The following is a 22138-nucleotide window of genomic DNA, read 5'->3' as shown; positions in this document are numbered from 1 at the left end:
ATACCAGCAGTGGGAATATCTCTGAATGCACATAAAATTAGAAAATTATCAACAGTAGTGGATCGCTTGTCAACAAGCACCACTGGAGTATTTTTATTGGTAAATACAGAAATGGTCGCCATGCGTGCCATGGTAATGCAAAATCGACGTGCCATTGATATAATTTTGGCAAAAGAGGGTCGAGTCTGTGGAATGCTGAAAGTTCAACATTGTTGTACTTGCATTCTAGATGAAAGTCAAGATCTAAAGTCGTACATTAAAAATATAACTGATTTGCGTGAGGAAATTGCACCTCTGGAGTTTGAAGGTGTTTGGGAAAAGATTGGAAAGAAATTATCTTATATTAAAGATTTTCTATTAAAGTTAGGTAGTACATTCATAGGTAAAATCTTATTTCCATTAACATGTGTAATTTTTCTAGTATTAGTTTTAAGATTAGGATGCTTATGTTGCAAAAGAAAGAAAATACAGAAAATTTTAAAAAGAGAAACTTGGAAAAAAAGAGAATAAAAGACGAGAAAGAAAATTTGAAGAAGTAGAATTAGAAGAAATGAAAGATAGTATGTATAGAAAAGCAAGAGAAGAAGAAATTGAGGAAACGGAGATGTGAACTAAAATTTTATGAATTAATTTTCTTTTCATAATAAATATACAAAATTGTAGGTACTGTGGTGATAAAATCACCAAAGGGGGGATTGATGGAGCAGGTAATGCAAAATGTTGTATACCTCCTCTATTTTTGCATGAAAATACTAAATAAATGATCTATTAATTATAATATTATTAAACAAGTATTGCATGTGTACTAATCAGCATTATTAAAAGTCGAACTACATATGGGATTTGCATTTTGCATGGCTAAATAACATAACTTAAATCTGTACGCATACTAACAATAGTATATGTGGTAATAGAATTCCTGCATGTTATATGTTGCTTTTGTGACGTTTGCGTTCCTGATTAGATCGAAAAGGTGAATATAAAGGCTTTAAATGTCACTATATGCTAGATAAATACAAGCACATAGAGGGATTAGCAAGGGGTTAACATTAGGATCACCAATTCCATGAATTAATTATTCTTTTGTGTTTGTTTCGCTTAAGTTGGCATTTGGGCCTAAATCAAAGATGGCCGCTGTCACCACCCGACAAAGTGGCCACTGTCTCATGAGGCGCGGAGTGAGCTGCGCATGTGCAAGAAATCTCCTAAACCTCGCAGCGACCTCTGCACAGACTGTCCCTTGTCAAGGATGGCAAATGGGATTTTCGCCAAGAAAGGGGAACAATCATCCTTACAGTAAACCGGAACAAGCCGATACTTCGTTAACCAATGACCTCACCCCTCGAACTGTACTGAAAATCTTGGGACAGTGGTACTACGATCTCAACCAGCCAATCACAACCGCTCTAAAGTTTAAATTTGTATCTTCTATGATGTGTTTTATTATATAAAGGCTAGTAGACTAGGGAGGGACCTACCTACCCCTACCTACAGCAGCAGCAGCGGATGCCACATTCGTTGTGACGCTTTCCCTGATGATCCAAATGCTGTTCGATTGTTTGATGACTGCGAACGTTTTCAAAATCTACGGGCTATGATAGATGCTTGCACGGCTTCTGGTCCTTTGATAAATGTGGGACTGTAGCGTGCTGAGCAGGGGACTTTGAGCTTTCGCCTGGTTTTCTGACAATTTTTTGGTTTTGCAGAGCCAATGAATGAGAAGACTTCAATTAGCCAGATTAGGTAATTATGATGTTCTGCGATTTTATTTAAATTGATCTAAACCTCTGAAACTTTGACCAGACAAATGCAAATAATAATCATTATGAAAATTTAGATAAACCGATATTGATTAACGAGAATTTATGAGTTTGTGGTTTTCTTTAAGAAAGATAAGGATTCTGAATCTTAAAATGTGTTTTTGCTGGTTCTAAATCACCATCAACCAATCCAACTAAATTGGTCCATTCGACCAAGTGGGAGGAGTGCCTTGATGTTTGAGATTAGGGATCTGTATGTGAATGATGTCAATATACATTTTGTAAAATAACTTTTCTTTCCTATAGGTTACACGGTATTTCACCCCCCCCCACATGTCTAGCGCTGAATTACTCATCCCTCCTCTGTGTGCAGACTCGTGAGTGAGAGACGTGTGTGTATTGGTGTTATGGGCCCCACCAATGACTGCGTGTGTGAATGAGCTAGTGTGACGTCGGGTCTGCGACGCAGGGAGGGTATCGGTAAATGTTATTCAGGAAAAACCACAACTTTACACACAAAACAGGTGATAAATTATGCAATCACGGGCTGGTTAAACCTACAATTGTAAACTGTAACAACCACAGGCAAAGACAGTTAAAGAAATTTAAAAAGGAAAAGACGATGCAATCACACGTATGGAAAATAGCTTTTTAGGGAAGAGACCGCACTAGTCTGCCTCCTTACCACTTCCTGGACTCTTAGTAGTTAAGGATTTATACTATGCCGTGTTATCACTGTCATGTTAAAAACTAGCGCCATATTCACTTAAAGTAGTGTGACTGTGCAGATGTTCTGCAAAGCAAAAAATACACACACCGACTTTCCTACGGTTTCATTTACTTAGCTAAGTGGAACATATTTGTAATGGGATATTCCCCAATCTCCAAATTCTGCCCTTCATCCTTTCCACCTACATAAAAAGTACCAGTTTGTTTAGTGACAAACACCTGTTTTTCTCTGCAGCATGTTGATATCCGGGTGTTTAAGTGCTTTAAGCAATCTAAGGTCGCCCACATTACTATTTCTTTTTAGTATGCCGTTACTAGAGATATTCACTGGACACAGGAGTGACCCTAGTTTCATTGGAGACTGATTAAAATCTGTATACTTGCCATAAACCATGTTTCACGTAGCTCCTTCGGTTGAGTGCCTACTGCTGCAGGGGGTGGGAATGTGTCTCTTTGTGATGTTGAGGCTGTCTTGAAAGTTGCAAAATGATGCAAGTCATCATTTCATCCTTCTGATTCCTGTTAGATAAATCAGTAGGTTAATTCACATGCTACAGAACTCTGCATGCATTCTGAAGGTATGGGGTTGCAGTGCTTAATAACCACAGTGTTTAATGTGTTAAAGAAGTACCACTGCCCAAAGTTTTGCTCAGAGTCTTGCGTGCCAAATACCAAAGCTGTGTAGTCTTGATTCCACCTCAGGCTTCCTTAATCCATCACTACACACTCCATGCTCCTTCATCTCTCTCCAGTAGGTTATTTTTCGCCCCTCCTTTCTCCCATCTTCACTCGTTTTTCCCCTTCTTTCTCTTGCTTCGACATTTGGTGTCTCTCTCTCTCTCTCTCTCTCTCTCTCTCTCTCTCTCTCTCTCTCTCTCTCTCTCCACTCTTGGTCAAAATATGATGAGAAGAAATAAATGTTGGTCCCAAAAAATTATTGCTGGTGGGCCCCACCTGCAACTACGACCTCAAAGGAATTTTTAACTGAATGAGCGTTTCATCCTTCTGTGGTTATTTTAGACTGCTTTTAGTGAACTGTCTGTGGACATGGCTAAAGAAGCAGGGTTTGCCTACTATTGGCATCAATGGGAAAGTTGTTACCTTGTGCCAGGCCACATTACTACATGAAGATTTTTTTAAATGGAATCGCACTGGAGGCAGTCAGTCTCTGCTGTCTTCTCAAATTTACATTTAGCATTTTTAGTCTATGTGACTTATACAGTTCAAGACTGCTATTGTGTAGCATTGCTTAAGGGCTGGCGTTTAACCCATGTATCAGACCCCCCACCCCCAACCTCACGTCCCTGCCACCCTCTCCCTTTTGTCTAGAACAGTGATGCTTACATTTTTGTCTTCTATGGACTGCCCCCCCCCTCCCACTTCATCTTTACTGCAATCCATGACCCCCCCCCCCCCCCCTACTGAATCATTATTGGATTCCTGGGATTTCCCCCCCCCCCCCCCCCCCCCCCCCCCCACACACACACTACTAAGTCATTACTGGAAGCATGGGACTGTGCCCTGCGCATTTTCTATAATTTAAACCCAAACAATACAGAAACCAGTATTTTTTTTTTAAACAAATACACACAATGTTTTTTTATTTAATTCACAAATAAATGATAAGAAAATTAATTTTGATGTGAAGGTTTGAGCTTTTCTAAATGCAATGAAGGCAACTCCTTGTCCATACTATATTCTTTTTGATGCACTTGCACTGCTCACACAAATCAATCTGAGGATACTTTAAAGGAATGCCCATTTTTGTATGGTTACCCTCAGTTTTTTCTGACTGATGCTGACTTTCGACTCTAAGAGTGCTCTGACGCCTGCCAACCAGACCTTAGTGCCAGTGTCCTGACCCACAAAACGAGTATGTTACATTGGCAGTACCCAATTGGCATAGGCTAACTTAGCTTTGGGTCCATAGTTAATGGTACCCAGGGCCTGTAAGTTAGAGAGCCCCCTCTTTGCTTTGTCTCCTGCCCCCCCCCCCCCCCTGACAAGAGTAAAATGAGTCTGCCATGGCAAACTGGAAGGGCAATTTAGACTGCTAGCCTCACTTACCTGTTTGAAAGCCATGGCAATGTCCCTAAAACATGTGTAAGCCACCCCTATGGCAGGCCTACTAAGCCCTGGGGCAGGGTGCAGCATATTTCATGTGCAGAACATGTATTTTACATGTTCTGACAGTAAAAATACAAAACTGTTGTTTTATGTTGTGGAAACACTCGGTTATGGGTTATGCTCTGACTCATCAGCTGTACTAACTCCTGAATGGGGCGACCAAAGTTGATACACCAAGGTATCAAACAACTCGTTACATTAAGTCTGGCTTGGTTCTCCGGTCGAAATTGATGTAACAAGTTACAGTGTGCAACTTTTACAAAGTGCCCTTAATGGTTGCCTGTGGAGCTTGAGCCTGAGACCGATTTCTGCCCTACTGGGGAGACGTGCTAATAATTTCATTACAAGACCGGAGGCTACCGTTATGCAATATACTTTTATTGCTGCCCCAAACTGCAGCCCTTTAAAGAACACATTACATCTGGGTTGGTCAAGGAGCTCTGGACACGGAGAGAGGGGGTTCTGCCACCTTTGGAGTGGGCAAAATGGTCCATCCTGGGATAGCCACATGCCACACTTCCCAGGAACCTGGTAGCCCTTTGGCTGCCAACTGCATCCTATCCTGAAGGCATTTTCCGTACATAATTTGGCCACCCCTGGCTCCCAAAATTTAGATCTTAACTGGACTGGTAGAAGGACTAAAGAAGGGCTGTCCTGCTGCACCAAGTACCTGACAAAGAGTGGCTGCACTAACATGGACTGCACCTGCTGGCTAGCAAAGAGGAGGGATTGTGCCTCCTGTGTCCTGCTCAAGGTGAAGTTGTCTCCAGAGCACAGCCAAAGCAAAGACTCCAAGGTTCAGTCAACTGACCTGTTCACAGCACAGGGACACAATAGCCGAAGAGGTCTGCTAAGGATGAGTGGTAGCCCAGATCCCCGAATCACCACTCTCCTGTGTTGTGCAGCACCAGGGACCAGAACCTGTCACTCAGAAGTTGCATCTGAGTATGCTGGACTTGGGAGAGTTGTCAACGTGTAGATTGGTCGCCCAGAAGGCAAGCTTTAGCCCGGAGAAGGACTTGGCTGTGACTGTGACACCGGATGACTGGAAGTCAAGTGGAGGCTGGATTTCGGCCAAGCAACCTACAGCATTACAACTGAGAGTTTCTAAATGTCAAATTTGTTGGATTAGCCAATGCTTGTTCGTTAAGTGAAATGCTGTGATTTACTACACCTTGTAAATTCTATATCTGCAGAACCCTCCTGTGGATCTTTTTAGGTGTTGCCTAGGCAGACCTTGTGCTGTATTCAGGATATGGGCATGAAGCTCCGCCCATTTTCAGCCCATCTTTTTGCTGCACCAGTACTTAAGCTTAAGATGTTTAAAGCTGAAGAGCGGGTGCCGGCATTGTAACAAAAGTAAATAAATAGGAAAAAAAAAGTGTGCAGCCGCCATTTGTTTTCTATTTGCATACTTTTGTAGCAATGGCAGCATCCGCACTTTGGCTTTAAACCTCTTAAGCTAAAGTGCGGGTGCCGCCATTGCTCGGAAAGTTGAAAAATAAAAGAATTATTTGCAATGCCAATCGCTCAAACTTTCAGTAATGTGAGACTTATTGCATTGCAAATTCTTGTTTGTTGTGGTGTCTAACAATACATTTAAAAAAAATTGATTTTATAAATTGATGTAGGGTTTCTTTGGTATCTTGTCGAATTCTTCCGTTGTTTTTGTAGTGCTTTAAATGCTTTATGATTGTACCCTTTGTGTAAGCCTTGCTGCTCAGAGCCACAGCTACCCAGGGTGGAGCTGAAGTTTTGAGAAATGAAACCTAGGGGTCCTAAAGAGGAAGTTAAGTGTAATACGATGAGGTTGCACAACCACACCCTATAATACACCCCATTCCCTCACAATTACAAACTACATTTTTAGCATCCTATTTCAATTGATTTCATATTTAGAAAATGTTTAGAATTTTTCAATTTTCAGTTTAGTTTCTCTATAAACATTTTATTAATCTGTTAATATTTTATTTTGGAGCACTTTACAAGCGCACCAGTTGCATTCTAAAAGGACACATTAATTAGTTTGGGTTTTATTAGGCACTGGGAGATTAAGTGATTTGGCCAGGATGTTGAGCTGACAAAAGTCTACAGCTCTGGTCATTACGCCACATCTTCTGCCCCCTCGGTGTTGGCCAAGACTTTTGATTTTTCTAAAAATTATATGTTTAATATACTTACAGGGCCCTTCAGCCAGCCCTCTTCACCCATTGGTGTTATTGTTGCATTTTTCTTCCGCCCATTACAGCATGGGGCAGTGGGTCATCCCACTAAACATCCCACTTAACCCATTGGCTAACCTCACTTTGAGTGACCCACACAAAGTTTTTAGGTCTCGGATAGACAGTGCTTGCGCTGTTTGAGACATGCTGTATTGAGGTATGTACTTGAAGCTCCACACACTCCACGCCCCTCTTTTAAATTGTCTGCTGTCACTGTCCTTTGTAAATGTTGGCTTTTCATTTGTTAATGGGCTTGTTGATCCCTCCTTAGTACCTCCCTGTGCCCTATTCTCACCTCCTACGAGGACTGGCTGTTTTACATGTGTTGTTTCATTTACAGTCTGTCTGCACTATTTTCTTAAACTAGATTCTCTACCTGTTGTTCCAGGCACACCTTTTGCTTGCTAGTTAACACACAGCACTTGTATCCTGCTAATCAGATCGTCTGGAGGGCGCCTGCTCTGTTCCCTGCACTTGACAACTCCTGCCCCCCACCCTGCATGTTTTAATAATTGTTGACCTACTTGATCAGCTCTGCGCTGGTTTCACTTTCATGTTTGTGTATTTCCCAGCTCTTCTGTCCCACTTTCTGTGCTCTCTCCCACCTCTCAATCAGTCAGCAGGTTCCATTGTGCCTCACAGCAGAGGCAAGCCTTAGAGCAGGGGGCACTGCTCTCTGTGCCTGCCCTGCTCCTCGGAGCTGCCCCAGCGGTGGACTGGCTCTGGTCTCCGGGAAGAACAGCAGGGCATGAGCTCTTTCTATGAGGTCTTAGTTTCTATCAGTGCAGTACCCTTTCAGAGCCCCACCCTGGTTTGCTTTCACTCTCCTGGCTCCCCTCCCTTCCCCTGCTCCTCTACCCACTCTCTCTGCTCCCTCGCCTCCCTCCTTCCAAGTGTATCTGGAGCCACCGGCGGTTACTAAGCAACCGCGCCTGGCTACTGAGGTATACTCGTGGCACCATCATATTCTCCTCATATTTTGTTTTCTCAAGAGCTTACGGGCCCTCATCTTCAAAGGACAGCCAGATTCCCAATTAGGATGAAGCTACCTTTATGACAACAGGGGTCGAAACGTTGACACACCCTTAGTTTCCTCAAACATAGGCAACAGAGACATGTTTATCTGTGCCTAGAATGTTATGTTTATATAATTATTTTGCCAAGCAAGAAGACGGATTGGTTCTAAAGATTTGGATGTATTTGAACCACATTACCTTTCCGTTCCCGCACACAATCACTCAACTCTCCCTGAGCACTCACTCCCTCCCTCCTTTTCTGAGCACCATTGTATACCAATGAGGATTAATATCCTATTATGTTTTGTTTCATTCTATATCTGTGATGAAAAATTAAATCACAAGCATTTATCTGTTTTTTGTAGTGACGTCTGAACTACTTAATGCATGTGAATTAAGTTCGATTTTTGAGAAATCTGAAAAATACTTGTCCACTGTGACCGTTTTTTCTGTTCCCTGCTTTGGACTCAACATGATGTAACCACACTTAATATACATAACTTCCCTCCTATTTTTTTTTCTTCAAAAGACTCCTTTTCTAGGAAATCCCAATTAGTATTTTGTTCACAATTATGTATTTCTTTTGCTAACATGCTGTTTGTTCGCTAAATTAAAACGTATTTCTGTTGTAGTTTTCATACATTTTCGTTATTTTGCACACTTTTTGAGACTGTGCTTTGTAGCAGGCGTGTTATGTAATATGCTATTTGTCTTATATAACATGCAGAAGTGAAAGTTATCTGTGTTTATATTTTTTATTTATTTTCCACAAAATTGCTTTTGTTTGCGAAGTGTAATAAATATGCTGTGAATTGATTTTTTTTCTTCAGTGTACTGTGGCTAAAATTGACTTTTGACAGTGTGCAGTTGTAGGCACTTGAACTTTGATCCCTAGCTTCAAAGTCAGCACATTTCTCCCTTTATTTTGCCGGTGTTTTTTAGGTCGAGCCTCCAGGAGAGGGCCTCTTGAAATCGCTCTGGATTTTTCACACGCTTGTGTGTGTGGCTTTTTTTCGGCATTATTTCAATTGAGCTTTGCGTGCGTCTTTTCCAAAAAGACAGCACGCAATTGGGCAAAGGCGGTTGCATGTCCCACCTTTCCCAGTAAGTGTATCCGCCCACGGCCTACAGCTTGCGGGAGCGAGCAGCGGTGCCATCTGTTCGGGATCATGTTTCCAATTAGCTCGGTCGTGGTCGCCGGGCGGCCGCGCTTTCTTTTGTTTCTATTATAACCCCTGACATTGTTTCCCTTCTCTTTCGATCACTTCCCCTTGTGTTTATTTCATATATATGATTTAATTTCCTCCATCAAATATTTTTCTTGCTTTCTATGTGTATGCATTAATTTATTCGCCCTTTATTTCATGTGTTATTATTCTTTGCATTAAGCACTCTTTCCTATCTGTCTGTACTCGTGCCGCAGTAGCCCGCTGCAGTACAACAAATGCAATAAGTATCAGGTAATTTAAACCTGGAGTTGAGTTCGGCTTCCCCTTGAAAAGATCCGCTGCTCCGGCCTGACGCTGCTGCTTGGGCGGAGTTTCATCTCCGAAAACAGCCAAACTTCAGGTTTTCGAAGGGGGCTACAAGCATTGCGCTACACCGGGACTGTCTCACTCGTATGTTTTGCTCCAGCGCTGCATGTGGTAGTGCATTAAACCCAGTCCTACCGGCTATGCCAATGCTCGTTTGTATGCCTTCTTTCGTATTATTCACGGGATGCGTTTAGACTGGGAACGACAACAACTTTGACCTTGCTTGTTAGAGTATCATGTGACTGTCCCTGTACTGTGTAGAACGCCGGCCACTTGGTTTCAGAAGCCGTGCGGTGTGGCTGGAAGATGGCTGGGTTTCTGTGCCTCTGCATGATTTTGGCGTCGGCTGCTTCTCCATTTACAGGTAACATGTACATCCATTTTCTGTTCAGTAATGTTGAGCAATGTACAAATATTTCGGAAAGTCATGTTGCACCAGTTGGCTGGTTGTATAACCGTTTTCCTCGGGTCACTGCTGGTGTTTCAAATCGTTTTCTCATTTCAGTTCACGCGTAGCTGCTAAAGTTTGAGATTGCTCATGTTTAGCATTTTCATAGTTTCAGTGTATTTATGAGTAAAAATTAAACGACCAATGTGTGACACTTGGAGTGACACGTTCTCACAAGTAAAATCAAGCAATAAAGTCCATGGAAACAGATAAATACCAGAAGCTACACCCAGGGCTTTACATGGGATGAAAAAAATGGGGGGGGGTCTCTCAAAGGGGCCTGGCTTAAAAACACGTAAGCTAAATCTGTGCTTAGCATTGTTTGCCGCCCGACTTGTATTTTGCAGTTTCTGTTGTTGCATCCAGATATATGCCGGCACAGCAGCCAGGGTAATATGCACATAAGAAGCGTAATATGCTGCATGTCTAAACACTTTTAACGCCCCAAAGGCGAGACCTATTGGCTATGCCAATGCTTGTTTTTCCTAGTTCTATCATATACTGTTTCTTTGCTAAAATAAAACATATTTATTCTCTAGTTTAGCTATAATATATATATATATATATATTTTTTATTCTTCTGTGCAATGTTGGTTTTGTGCGTGTTGTATATGGTGCGTGTTCTGTAATATGCGGTTTGTCTTTTATACCACCCAGTACTAAAAGTCTTCTGTGTTATATTTACTATTTAGGTTACTCTATATTGCTTTCCTTCGTGGTGTCATAAATGTGCAGTTACATTATTTTTACACTTTAATACCTAAAACAAATGTGTTGCATGTATTTTTTGCCATCCACACTGTATATCTGCCTTATGTTTTATTTTTTTAAACTAAGTACTGGGTGTAAATGTGCGCTCCCTTATTTATATAAACAATTTTAGACTTAAAACTACTGCTTAATTTCAGCACTTAATAGACACATGCTCTAATATTGCAAAAATTATCCAAAAGTATTGATTTAAGTGCTTTTAACTAACACCACTTAAATCCATAATACATTTACGTACACACCAAGTAAATAAAATATTTGCCCAGGATCACAAGATATTGGGGGCACAGCAAAACTTGAACTTTAATCCCCAACCTCAAATTCGGCACCTTTCTCCCTTACACCACATCCACTCCACAATGACCTTTCTCTCACACATTCTGTACCTTCTTTACAGCACATTAATTTACCTTTCTCACCTGATCTTTCTTCTTTTCTTCTCTTACCCCCTCTCACACCTTTTTCCTTTCAATATTTTCTCCTTCTCTCTTCCACACCTGTCCTAATTTCTCCCCACACTTGCCCTTACTTACTCCTATTCTGTCTCTTAGCCACTCTCTCCACACTTTCTCTCATTCTCCCATCCTCCTCTTCGCATCTTTTACACCCACGCTCTCTCATACGCCACACCAAACGTAACACCAAACCACTCTATGCAACGCCACTCCATTATATGCAGTGCAACTCCATTATATGCAGCGACACGCCATTCAACACCACACTGCTTTGCTCCACTCCACATCACTCATCTTTACTCCAAACCACTCTGCTTTACTCCACTTCACGCTGCTTTACTCCACTCAACGCCACTCTGCTTTACTCCACTCAACACTCTGCTTTACTCCACTTAACGCCATTCTGCTTTACTCCAATCCACTCTGCTTACTCCTATCCTATCAAATCCACTCTGCTTACTCCAATCCACTCAACTCTAGTTACTCCACTCCGCTTTACTCTACTCCAACCTGCTCTGCTTTACTCCACGCCTCACTGCTTAACTCCACGCCGCTCAGCTTTACTCCACTCCGCTTTTCTCCACGCCACTCTAATTTACCCCTCTACAATGGACAGCACTCGCCTTTACTCCACTCCGCTCTGTGCAACACCACTCTGCTTTACACAACTCCACGCAACGCCACTCTACTTCACTCCACTCTCCTTTACTCCACTCCACTCTCCTTTACTGCACTCCACTCTCCTTTACTGCACTCCACTCTGCTTTACTCTACTCTCCTTTACTCCTCTCTGCTTTACTCCACACTGCTCAATCCCCCTGTTTTACTCCACTCTTCCCAACACTACTCTGCTTTACTCAGCTTCACTCAATGCAAATCTGCTTCACTCCACTCCACTCTACTTTACTCCACTCCCGCCACGCTAATTTACTCCACTCCTTTCAACAGCACTCTGCTTTGCTTCAATCAACTCTGCTTTACTCCACTCTCCTTTACTCCACTTTACTTTAGTTCACTCCACTTCACTTTACTCACTCCACTTCACTTTACTCACTCCACTTTATTTCACTCCACTTTGCTTTACTCCACTTCACTCTGCTTTACTCCACTCTGCTTTATGGATTCAGGAGTAGCGTGCTACTCACGGAAAAAAGACTTCAACACCTCATCATGAGTAGCAAGTGCTATATAAATGCAAACCTTTTTCCTCTTCTATCCCTCCACTATCCTTTCTCAATCCAAATAAGTGACTAACATATCCACCACTCAAATTACTTTCATATTTCACTATACTAATTCACCACTAATCGTTTATGAGTTCTGGAGTAGTGTGCTACACCCGAAAAAAGCGCTTTGACGCTGCCTCAGGGGTAGTATGCGCTATATAAATGCAATTACAATACAATACTTTACGCCACTCCGCTCAATGCCACTCTGCTCTGCTCCACGCCACTACGCCACTCTACTTTACTCCACTCTACTCTACTCCACACCGCTTTCCTCTACTCCACGCCACTCTGCTTTACTCCACACCGTTTTCCTCTACTCCACGCCACTCTGCTTTACTCCACGCCACTCTGCTTTACTCCACGCCACTCTGCTTTACTCCACGCCACTCTGCTTTACTCCACGCCACTCTGCTTTACTCCACGCCACTCTGCTTTACTCCACGCCACTCTGCTTTACTCCACGCCACTCTGCTTTACTCCACGCCACTCTGCTTTACTCCACGCCACTCTGCTTTACTCCACGCCACTCTGCTTTACTCCACGCCACTCTGCTTTACTCCACTCCACTCTGCTTTACTCCACGCCACTCTGCTTTACTCCACGCCACTCTGCTTTACTCCACGCCACTCTGCTTTACTCCACGCCACTCTGCTTTACTCCACGCCACTCTGCTTTACTCCACGCCACTCTGCTTTACTCCACGCCACTCTGCTTTACTCCACGCCACTCTGCTTTACTCCACGCCACTCTGCTTTACTCCACGCCACTCCGCATTACTCCACGCCACTCCGCTTTACTCCACGCCACTCTGCTTTATTCCACGCCACTTAATGCCACTCAGCTTTACTCCACTCTGCTTTACTCCATGCCACTCTGCTTTACTCCACACCACTCTTACTTCACAGCACTCTGCTTTACTCCACTCCACTTTACTCCACTCTACTTAACCCCACTCAAGGACTCTCTGCTTTACTCCAAGGTTTTTTAAATGTATTTTTTAATACGTATTGGGGTTAAATGTGTGTACAGTTATCTATGTAAACAATATTATCCTTTAAAATAGTGCTTAATTTAAACCAGGGTTTTCCGGTGCACACCACCCCACTTAATAATTAACACATTCTCTTATAATTAAAAAAAATCACCCCAAGGTATTGAAGTGATTTTAAATAACACCACTTAATAACATAATACATTTATGTACATACAAAGTAAATAACATTTTTGGGTCCACTTAAACTTTAATCCCCAAACATAGAATTGTCATTTTTCTCCCTCACGCCACATCCACTTCACAATGACCTTTCACTCACACATTCTGTTCCTTCTTTACAGCACATTCATTTACCTATCTCGCCTAATCCCTTCCTTCTTTTCTGCTGAGAGAGAGAGCAAGAGAGAGAGCGAGAGAGAGAGAGAGCGAGGAAAAAAAAAAACCAAACAAAAAAAACTGTCGAGGGTAGACCGTCCCTCGTGATAATTATTCATCACCAAAATATCCAACCAAGGATTCACCGCACACCAGGTGAATCTATTTCAATCTTTTATTTGCAAACGTGCAAAATGTCCCACTTCCACCACCTACACGTTTCCACCCCGCCAGGTCTTGTTCACTGTAATGTGAGTCCATCTTTAATTTCGCTTTATATAGTCCTGGCCCATTAGCGCCCACTATGAGGCATTATGGGACACATAGTTCTTCATGTTCAGGTTATAGTTCTATTGTGTGTATTTTTCTAAGTATATACAATGTTCAAACTGGGTATTCTGTCAGTGTTTCAGTGCACTAGATGTTGGTGTTTCCATTGTTATTTTCAACACCTATGAGCAGCGAATTATTTTTTTTTTTATTTTTATTTGGGCATGATACTTAGTACCTTGTATGTTTTTTAGATGTTACATTATGCCTTTTTAACCTTTGATTGGTGCACAATCTTGTATGTCTCCACAGTGAATTGGGGAATGTCACATCAATAAATGTCATCAGTTTAGTGCTGTTATTGTAGAGTATAACGTTGAAATGAGTCGTATGGCTAAGTGCCTATTTCCTTCCCAGTTGCTTTTCTAGCATCTCTTCTATTTGTTGTTCTGTAATTCCCTCTGAGAATTGTTTCAGAAATGACTCTCTCTCTCTCTCTCTCTCTCTCTCACTGACAGTCAGTCAGTCAGTCAGTGTGAGAGAGAGAGAGAGTCAGTCAGTCCGAGTCAGTGAGAGTCAGTCAGTCAGAGTCAGTGAGAGTCAGTCAGTCAGTCACTCTCTCACTGACTGACTGACTGACTCACTGACTGACTTTCTCACTGACTGACCGACTGACTCTCTCACTGACTGACTGACTCTCACTCTCTCTCACTGACTGACTGACTCTAAATTACTGACTCTCTCTCCCTCCCTGACTGACTGACTAATTCTCTCAATCTCTCTCTCCCTCACTGACTGACTCTCTCAATCTCTCTGACTGACTCTCTCACTCGGTCTCATTGACTGACTGACTCTCTCACTGACTGACTCTCTCACTAACTAACTGTCTCTCTCTCTCACTGACTTACTGACTCTCTCAATCTCTCTCACCACCTGCGCTCTCTGTGCCCTCCACCACCTCCTCTCTCTGTGCCCTCCACCTCCTCTCTCTGTGCCCTCCACCACCTCTCTGTGCCCTCCACCACCTGCATTCACTGACTGACTGACTCTCTGACTGACTCACTCACTGACTGACTCTCACTCACTCTCACTGACTGACTCACTTTCTCAATCTCTCTCTCTGACTCTGACTGACTCTCTCTCACTGACTGACTCTCACTTTCTCACTGACTCACTCTCACTCCCTCACTGACTGACTGACTCTCTCAATCTCTCTGACTCACTGACTGACTCTCTCACTGGCCCTCTCACTGACTTACTGCCTCTCACTGACTTACTGCCTCTCACTGACTCTGACTGACTCTCACTCTCTCTGTCACTGACTCTCACACTCTCTCTCACTGACTGACTCTCTCACTGACTGACTCTCTCACTGACTGACTCTCTCGCTGACTCACTGACTGGCTGACTCTCACTGACTGACTCACTGACTTAACTCTCTCACTAACTGACTGACTGACTCTCTCACTGGCTGACTGACTCTCTTACTCTCTCTCTCACTGACGGACTCATTCTCTCACTGTCTGACTCTCTCACTGTCTGATTCTCTCTCTCTCTGACTCGCTCTCTCTCTCTCAATGACTGACTCTCCTTCTCACTGACTGACTCTCTTTCTCACCGACTGACTCTCCGACTCTCTCACTGAATGACTCTCTCACTGACTGACTGACTCACTCTCTCAATCGCTCTCTCATTGACTCTCTGACTCTCACTGACTGTGTCTGACTCTCTCACTGACTGACTCTCACTGACTGACCTTCTCACTAACTAACTGACTCTCACTGACTGGCTGACTCTCACTTTCTCTCACTGACTGACTAACTCACTCAATCTCTCTCTCTCTCTCTCTCTCTCTCAGACTGACTGATGGACTCTCACTGACTCACTCTCTCTGACTGTCTCACTAACTGACTGACTCTCTCACTGACTCTGTCACTCACTCTCTCTCACTGACTGACTCTCTCTCACTAATGACTGACTGACTGACTCTCTCACTCACTGACTGACTCACTGACTCTCTCTCACTGACTGATTCTCTCACCGACTGATTCTCTCACTGACTGATTCTCTCACTGACTGACTCACTCTCTCTCTCACTGACTGACTCACTCTCTCGCTGACTGACTCTCACTGACTGACTCACTCTCTCACTGACTGACTCTCTCACTGACTCTCTCTCTCACTGACCGACTCACTCTGTCTCACTGACTGACTCACTCTGTCTCACTGACTGTCTCTCTCACTGACTGACTCACTTACTGTCTCTCACTGACTGTCTAACTCACTCTCTCAATCTCTCTCTCTCACTGACTCTCACTGACTGACTCTCTCACTGACGACTGACTCTCTCTGACTGACTGACTCTCACTGACTGACTGACTCTCTCTCACTCACTCACTGACTGACTCTCTCACTGACTGACTGACTCTCTCTCACTCACTGACTGACTCTCTCACTCTCTGACTGACTCTCACTGACTCTCTGACTGACTTTCTCTCTCAATGACTGACTCTCTCTTTCTCACTGACTGACTCTCCAACTCTCTCTCACGGACTGACTCTCTGACTGACTCTTCCTCACTGACTGACTCACTCTCTCAATCTCTCTCTCATTGACTCTCTCACTGACTGACTTTCTCACTGACTAACTGACTCTCTCACTGACTGGCTGACTCTCACTGACTGACTCTCACTCCCTCACTCTCTCACTGACTCTCTCTCTGACTGACTCTCACTGACTAACTCTCTCTTGCTCACTGACTCTCTCACTGACTAACTGACTCTCACTCTCTGACTGACTCTGACTAACTGACTCTCACTCTCTCTCTCACTGACTGACTCACTGACTCTCACTGACTCTCACTGACTCTCTCACTGACTAACTCTCTCACTGACTAACTCTCTCACTGACTAACTCTCTCACTGACTGACTCTCTCACTGACTGACTCTCTCACTGACTGACTCTCTCACTGACTGACTCTCTCACTGACTGACTCTCTCACTGACTGACTCTCTCTCACTGACTCTCTCTCACTGACTGACTCTCTCTCACTGACTGACTCTCTCTCACTGACTGACTCTCTCTCACTGACTGACTCTCTCTCACTGACTGACTCTCTCTGACTGACTCACTCTCTCTGACTGACTCTCTCTCTCCCTCTCTCTCCCTCTCTCTCCCTCTCTCTCCCTCTCTCTGACTCTCTCTCTGACTCTCTCTTTCTGACTATCTCTTTCTGACTCTCTCTTTCTGACTCTCTCTTTCTGACTCTCTCTTTCTGACTCTCTCTTTCTGACTCTCTCTTTCTGACTCTCTCTTTCTGACTCTCTCTTTCTGACTCTCTCTCTCTGACTCTCTCTCTCTGACTCACTCTCTCTCTGACTCTCTCTCTCTGACTCACTCTCTCTCTGACTGACTCTCTCACTGACTCACTCTCACTAACTGACTGACTCTCACGGACTCTCTGACTGACTCTCACTGACTGACTGACTGACTCGCACTCTCTGACTGACTCTCACTGACCCTCTGACTGACTCACTCTCTCACTCCCAGACAGACTGACTCTCTCACTGACTGACTGACTGACTCTCTCACTGACTGACTGACTGACTCTCTCACTGACTGACTGACTGACTCTCTCTGACTGACTGACTGACTGACTGACTCTCTCACTGACTGACTCTCTCACTGACTGACTCTCTCACTGACTGACTGACTAACTGATTGACTCTCTCTCTCTCACTGACTAACTCACTCTCTCTCAATCTCTCTCTGACTGACTCTCTCACCCACTCTCTGACTGACTCGCTCTCTCTCACTGACTGACTCTCTCTCTCACTGACTGACTCTCTCTCTCACTGACTGACTCTCTCTCACTGACTGACACTCACTGACTGACTGACACTCTCACTGACTGACTCTGTCTCACTGACTGACTCACACTGTCTCACTGACCGACTCTCTCTCTCACTGACTCACCGACTGACTGACTCTCATTCTCTCACTGACTCTCATTCTCTCACTGACTGACTCTCATTCTCTCACTGACTGACCCTCATTCTCTCACTGACTGACCCTCATTCTCTCACTGACTGACCCTCATTCTCTCACTGACTGACCCTCATTCTCTCACTGACTGACCCTCATTCTCTCACTGACTGACCCTCATTCTCTCACTGACTGACCCTCATTCTCTCACTGACTGACCCTCATTCTCTCACTGACTGACTCTCTCATTCTCTCACTGTCTGACTCTCACTGACTGACTGTCTCACTGACTGACTCTTCGACTCTCACACACTGACTGACACTCTCACTCTCTCTCACTGACTGACTCTCTCTCTCTCTCAGTGACTGACTAACTAACTGACTCTCTGACTGACTGACTAACTGACTGACTCTCTCACTGACTGTTATACAGGTACTATTTCCCAACCTTCACCCTCCTGTTATTTATCCCCCCCCCCCCCCCCCATAACAAAAAAGCCCATAACAAGCAACCATTGGGACAGGCAGATAAAGGTTGTCCGCATTGAAAGGACAAAAAAAACTCAAGACATTATTTATTGTTAATACTTTTTTATTATGGTCGTTCAGTTGTACATAATGCTTTCTTTGGTCATATATACGGTAACAAAAATGCTTCTGACACGTCTTCATTATAACTTTTCAGCATGCTGCAGACTTCTGTACTGCACAGCTTAAAGACCTAGGCAAAGTCAATATCTCTGGTTAAACACTTAAAAGGTCCCAAAGGCGAGACCTATTGGCTATGACCATGCTTGTTTATTATAGTTGCAGAACTCCATATGAGTGGTTGTTTCCAGATTGTCTCTCTCCCAGCCTCGCCCGCCATCCCGCTCCACTGCTTGCCCCCTCCTACTCCGCATTGTTTCTTGCCTGAGTTGTTGTTTTGCCTAGTCACCCTCCCTGTGTTTTTATTTGCCCCCACCCTCCCTGCCTTCTGTCTGTGTTGCTTCGCCTTCCACGTCCCTTGCAGCTGTCTGTGTTGCTTTGCCTCTACTCATTCGCATTGCCCCTAGGACCTGCCCAAAAAAACGCTATACACTGCTGGCCGCATCATAACGCGTTTTCACCTCTCCCATTCGCCCTCTGTGTTGCCTGCTGCTCTGTCCTTCCACCACCAATAACAAAGAAAAAGCATTGGCAAAGCCGATGGGTCTGTCCTATGCAAGAATTATTGGCTTTGCTGAAACCTATAGGCTTTGTCTAAGGAATTTTTAAAAAGAAAATGTTGCGCTTGTTAATAGTAACACCAAAATGAATTCCTTACATTTTTCATTTTTGTTCATATAGAACCTGATAATCTAAGTGACTCGCTTTTTTCTGGGGATGAAGAACATGCTGGTGCCGAGGAAATAAAGAATGAAATCAATGGCAATTGGCCAGTATCTTCATTAACAGAAGCCCGACTTCATGCCAAAGCAAAGAGACGTTTAAGAAAGAATTCCTCCCGGGATTCCGGGAGAGGTGACTCAGTCAGTGACACTGGAGATAGCGTCCGTCTTGGAGCAGGAACACCAACCAGTCCAAAGCAGAAGCTCTTAGACAGAAAGTCCCGCTCTGGAAAAGGACGAGGACTGCCAAAGAAAGGTAAGCTGTCCCATGTATCAGTCCTACATTTTATTTATATATATTTGCTCCTACCCCCTTTGTGCTCGCGGGCGGGTGTCATGCATCGCGGGCGTGTACCCGCGTTTAGATAAAGCAGCTCCGTAACCTTGTCTCTTCAAAACAAGGAAAGGCACTCACAGGGGTGAGTTCTTGGAAATTTATTTTGAACTCGGCAGAATCAGGTAAACAAACGCGTTTCGGCAGTCGCCTTTCTTAATGTAATCAGGCAACGAGCGGTATTTAACCCCTTCCCCGCTCATGACGGAACCACTCCGTCACGAGCCACGGTTGCGCTGTGCTCATGACGGAGTGGTTCCGTCATGCTACGGCCGTTGGCGGCCGCTCCGCCCACTCGGCGCTAATTCCCCGCCTGTGCGGGCGATTAGCGCAGTGGGCGGAGACGTGACGGAACCACTCCGTCATGAGCACAGCTCAACCGTGGCTCGTGACGGAGCGGTTCCGTCACGAGCACAGCGCCACCGCGCTGCCCCCAAACCCCCCCCCCCCTCCCCCCCCCCCAGCGCCGCTGCGGAATTCCTGCCGCGGCGAAGGGGTTAACATAAGCAATACATAATAATAAACAACGGACTATGTGCATACATCGTGATGCTTATAGTCGTCATCTTGGCCTTGTGTCATTTGACAATATTTAGTGGAATCGATATTACCAAAACATAATTTAACACATTGATGTGGCTTATGTTCACCCTGGTGTAACTTACGAGTCTGTGAGATACAGATAATGAAGCGTCTTCGCATAGTTCATTTGTATCACACAGTCCATCCCCAAGATTGATTGCTACCCACCACCCATAAAATAAAGGATTGCTCCCAAAATGGGCCCCATTAAAATGCACTGTGCTATTGTGAGAATAAGTCCATAGTTCATATGGAGCGTGGCTTCGTATGTTGTCACACCCTGAATGGGAGTGAAGCATCTACTCATAATGCATTCTATATAATATTGTACAGTGCATCCACAAGCAAGATTGCTCGCCACTGCCCATTAAATAAATAATTGCGCTCTGAATTGGCTATATACCGTGCACCGTGCTGATGTAAATAGGTCATGTGCAGCGTAGCTTCATATAGTATCACACCCTGAATGAGTTCTAATTATCCCTGTAAAGTTGCTGCTGAGCACGATAATATTGGTGCGCGGTGGCCGCTAATGAAATACGCTACGCGGGCCTCTTTATTATATACTGGCGCATGGCGTCATACCCCAGCGCCGATGCTTAGCCTCTGGGCGTAGGTAAGCTACACCACTACCCCGCCGGAGTACATTACAGTCCTTCCAACCTTTATTAAACATAAACACAACATTAACATGTTGATCTGTTACCAGTTCTAGTCGTGCCATCTGCTATCGGCTCCTACGCAGTCACAGGTCACAGTCTGCTGCAAGCTTATGGTTCTTCACACCATGAATCATGCCAGACGGTAAGAGGGAGCCGGATTGCTCCTCAGGCAGTATCTGGAATGCTCTCCCCGGGATGACTATTGGGACGGGGCCACTTCCTGCGAGACTCTGCCCTCAGGAGATCTCATTAGGGAGCTGTACAGTCTTCCGTCCGGAGCTCTGAGCGATGACGGTGGTCCTCGGTCAGATCTGTCCGGATCATCCATGGGGATAGTTTCTGGACTGTCTTCTTCCTCTTCAACCACTCTGACTGGGGCCGGCTTCCCTACTATCCGGTGTTGGAAGGGTGGGAGTTCCATCAAGGACCTTTTGGGAAAACGATACGTTCCGTGTGAGTTCTTCTGTTCCTCTCCTGGCTGTTACCATCGTGCCTGTCCGATAAGTAACTGTCCATGGACACTTCTCAAACAGGAGACAAAATTTGCTCCCTGGGTGTCTGTCTTTGACATAGACCATGTCCCTCTCTCGGATAGTTGATGCCTTCGCTCCTCTGTTGATACTGATCATTTTAGCTAGGACCCTTGTGTCAATCTGGGAAGGGGTCCAATCTTGGTGATGAGGAATAGTGTCTCGCACCACTCGACCAATGCTTGCTGGTCCCGGTGCTCTCTCGGTTGTGAGATGAGGCGTCAATCTGTATTCCCTCAGGAAGCTATAGATGTCTCTTTCCAGGGGTGCCTCCTCGGCATGGGCAATGCGAATGACTTTGTTGAGAGTGCGCATGAATCTCTCTACTTCTCCATTTGCTTGGGGCCAGCACGGTGTTACTTTCCGATGGTGGATGCCCCAAGATTTGAGATAGTCGGCGAACTCTTGTCCCTGAAAGGGCAGGCCATTGTCTGTCTTCACCATCTCAAAGATCCCATGAGTCGCAATGATCTTCTCCACCTTGGTGATCACTTCCGTGGCTGTTTGGCCTCCGACGATTTCTACCTCTGGGTATTTTGTGTAGTCATCGATGACCACGAAGGCATAGCGGAAGATGCCCAAAGTCTGTACTGATGGTCGTTGGGGTTGTCTTCAGTGATGACGGGGTGAGGACGATCAGGTTAGCCTGACACCTGGCACCATTGGCATGTTCTGACTGTCTGCTCTACCATCGGGTCCATCCCCGGGAACCACACTTTTGCTCTCTGTCGACCTTTTGTCTTC

General features: G+C 44.5%; 1 protein-coding gene across 5 annotated transcripts in view; it reads left to right on the top strand.

Moving 5' to 3' along the window:
- PDCD4 (programmed cell death 4) overlaps positions 1-22138 on the top strand; it is a 468841-nt gene that overhangs the window by 93794 nt on the left and 352909 nt on the right. For all 5 annotated transcript variants that reach the window (XM_085603425.1, XM_085603423.1, XM_085603426.1 and 2 more), the window contains one exon: positions 19246-19542. In XM_085603425.1, coding sequence (XP_085459551.1) covers positions 19246-19542 — 297 coding nt within the window. The remainder of the gene's footprint in view (positions 1-19245; positions 19543-22138) is intronic.

Source organism: Triturus cristatus, chromosome 1_2, assembly GCF_964204655.1.
Source record: "Triturus cristatus chromosome 1_2, aTriCri1.1, whole genome shotgun sequence".
Taxonomy (NCBI): Eukaryota; Metazoa; Chordata; class Amphibia; order Caudata; family Salamandridae; genus Triturus; species Triturus cristatus.
This window is presented reverse-complemented; position numbering and strand designations above follow the sequence as displayed.